The sequence below is a fragment of the Limulus polyphemus genome, unplaced genomic scaffold, assembly GCF_000517525.1.
Source record: "Limulus polyphemus unplaced genomic scaffold, Limulus_polyphemus-2.1.2 Scaffold6352, whole genome shotgun sequence".
Lineage (NCBI taxonomy): Eukaryota > Metazoa > Arthropoda > Merostomata > Xiphosura > Limulidae > Limulus > Limulus polyphemus.
Genome location: NW_013671962.1, coordinates 52,620 through 54,051, shown reverse-complemented (window position 1 = coordinate 54,051; position 1,432 = coordinate 52,620). Strand labels below are relative to the sequence as shown.

Below are 1,432 nucleotides of genomic sequence, written 5' to 3'. Positions count from 1 at the left end.
AACATCAATCAACCTACTACTTGAAATACCTGGAAGTGAACAAAGACATCAATCAACCTACTACTTGAAATACCTGGAAGTGAACAAAGACATCAATCAACCTACTACTTGAAATACCTGGAAGTGAACAAAGACATCAATCAACCTACTACTTGAAATACCTGGAAGTGAACAAAGACAGAAGACATCAATCTGACTCTACTAGATGAAACATCTGAGAGAAAGAACAAAAACAGAAGCATGTCAGACTCTACTAGATGAAACATCTGAGAGAAAGAGCAAAGACAGAGGCACCAGTCAGACTCTAATAGATGAAACATCTGAGACAAAGAGCAAAGACAGAGACACCAGTCAGACTCTACTAGATGAAACATCTGAGAGAAATAGCAAAGACAGAGACACCAGTCAGACTCTACTAGATGAAACATCTGAGAGAAATAGCAAAGACAGAGACACCAGTCAGACTCTACTAGATGAAACATCTGAGACAAAGAGCAAAGACAGAGACACCAGTCAGACTCTACTAGATGAAACATCTGAGACAAAGAGCAAAGACAGAGGCACCAGTCAGACTCTAATAGATGAAACATCTGAGACAAAGAGCAAAGACAGAGACACCAGTCAGACTCTACTAGATGAAACATCTGAGAGAAATAGCAAAGATAGAGACACCAGTCAGACTCTACTAGATGAAACATCTGAGACAAAGAGCAAAGACAGAGGCACCAGTCAGACTCTAATAGATGAAACATCTACTTCATCATATCAGGTGCCTTAAACTTTTGGTGTGGCTAGTAAGCACTTAAGTTTTAAATGAGAATTTGTTTAGAATGATATTTTATCTCAAAATTGATTTGTACGTTTCTTGTGTGGAAACAAACGTTTTAAGCTCATACTTTGATATCATATAGAGATTTAATCATTATATTCAGACTTGGTTTTCCAAGGTCTTAAGGTATTTATTAAACAGTGCTAGTTTATACTTAGTTAATTATTAGAAATCAGCATATTTATTTCTATATTTACTGTTTCGGTAAAAAAAAACAACAACATGTAGTTTGCTAACCAAGTAATTGTATTTACGAAATATGAAAAACCTAACACAGACAGCTGAAGAACCACAACATAATTATTGTATTGATCTAAATAAGCTATTGTTACAACAGTAATCCTACTTTTTTTTAACCTAAGCAAAATACAATAACAATCTTGTACAAGTAGGAGTGATCCTAACAACATGTATCTCTTAATTTCAAACCCCAAGGAAGAAAGAATACAGATAACTAGAACCACTATTTTGTTCTCATGACATCATTTCCTTGAAGGAAGAAAGAATACAGATAAATAGAACCACTATTTTGTTCTCATGACATCATTTCCTTGAAGGAAGAAAGAATACAGATAAATAGAACCACTATTTTGTTCTTATGAC

General features: G+C 34.7%; 1 protein-coding gene across 1 annotated transcript; it reads left to right on the top strand.

Annotated features, from left to right (window-relative positions):
- The first annotated feature begins 205 nt into the window (after window positions 1-205).
- Window positions 206-778, top strand: LOC106473633 (serine/threonine-protein kinase fray2-like). Its single transcript, XM_013934315.1, has one exon. The coding sequence runs from the start codon at window positions 206-208 to the stop codon at window positions 776-778; it is 573 nt and encodes a 190-aa protein (XP_013789769.1).
- The last annotated feature ends 654 nt before the right edge of the window (window positions 779-1,432 follow it).

Coding starts and splice junctions, on each gene's coding strand:
- LOC106473633 (XM_013934315.1), top strand. CDS start 206: ATGAAACATCTGAGAGAAAGAACAAAAACAGAAGCATGTCAGACTCTA.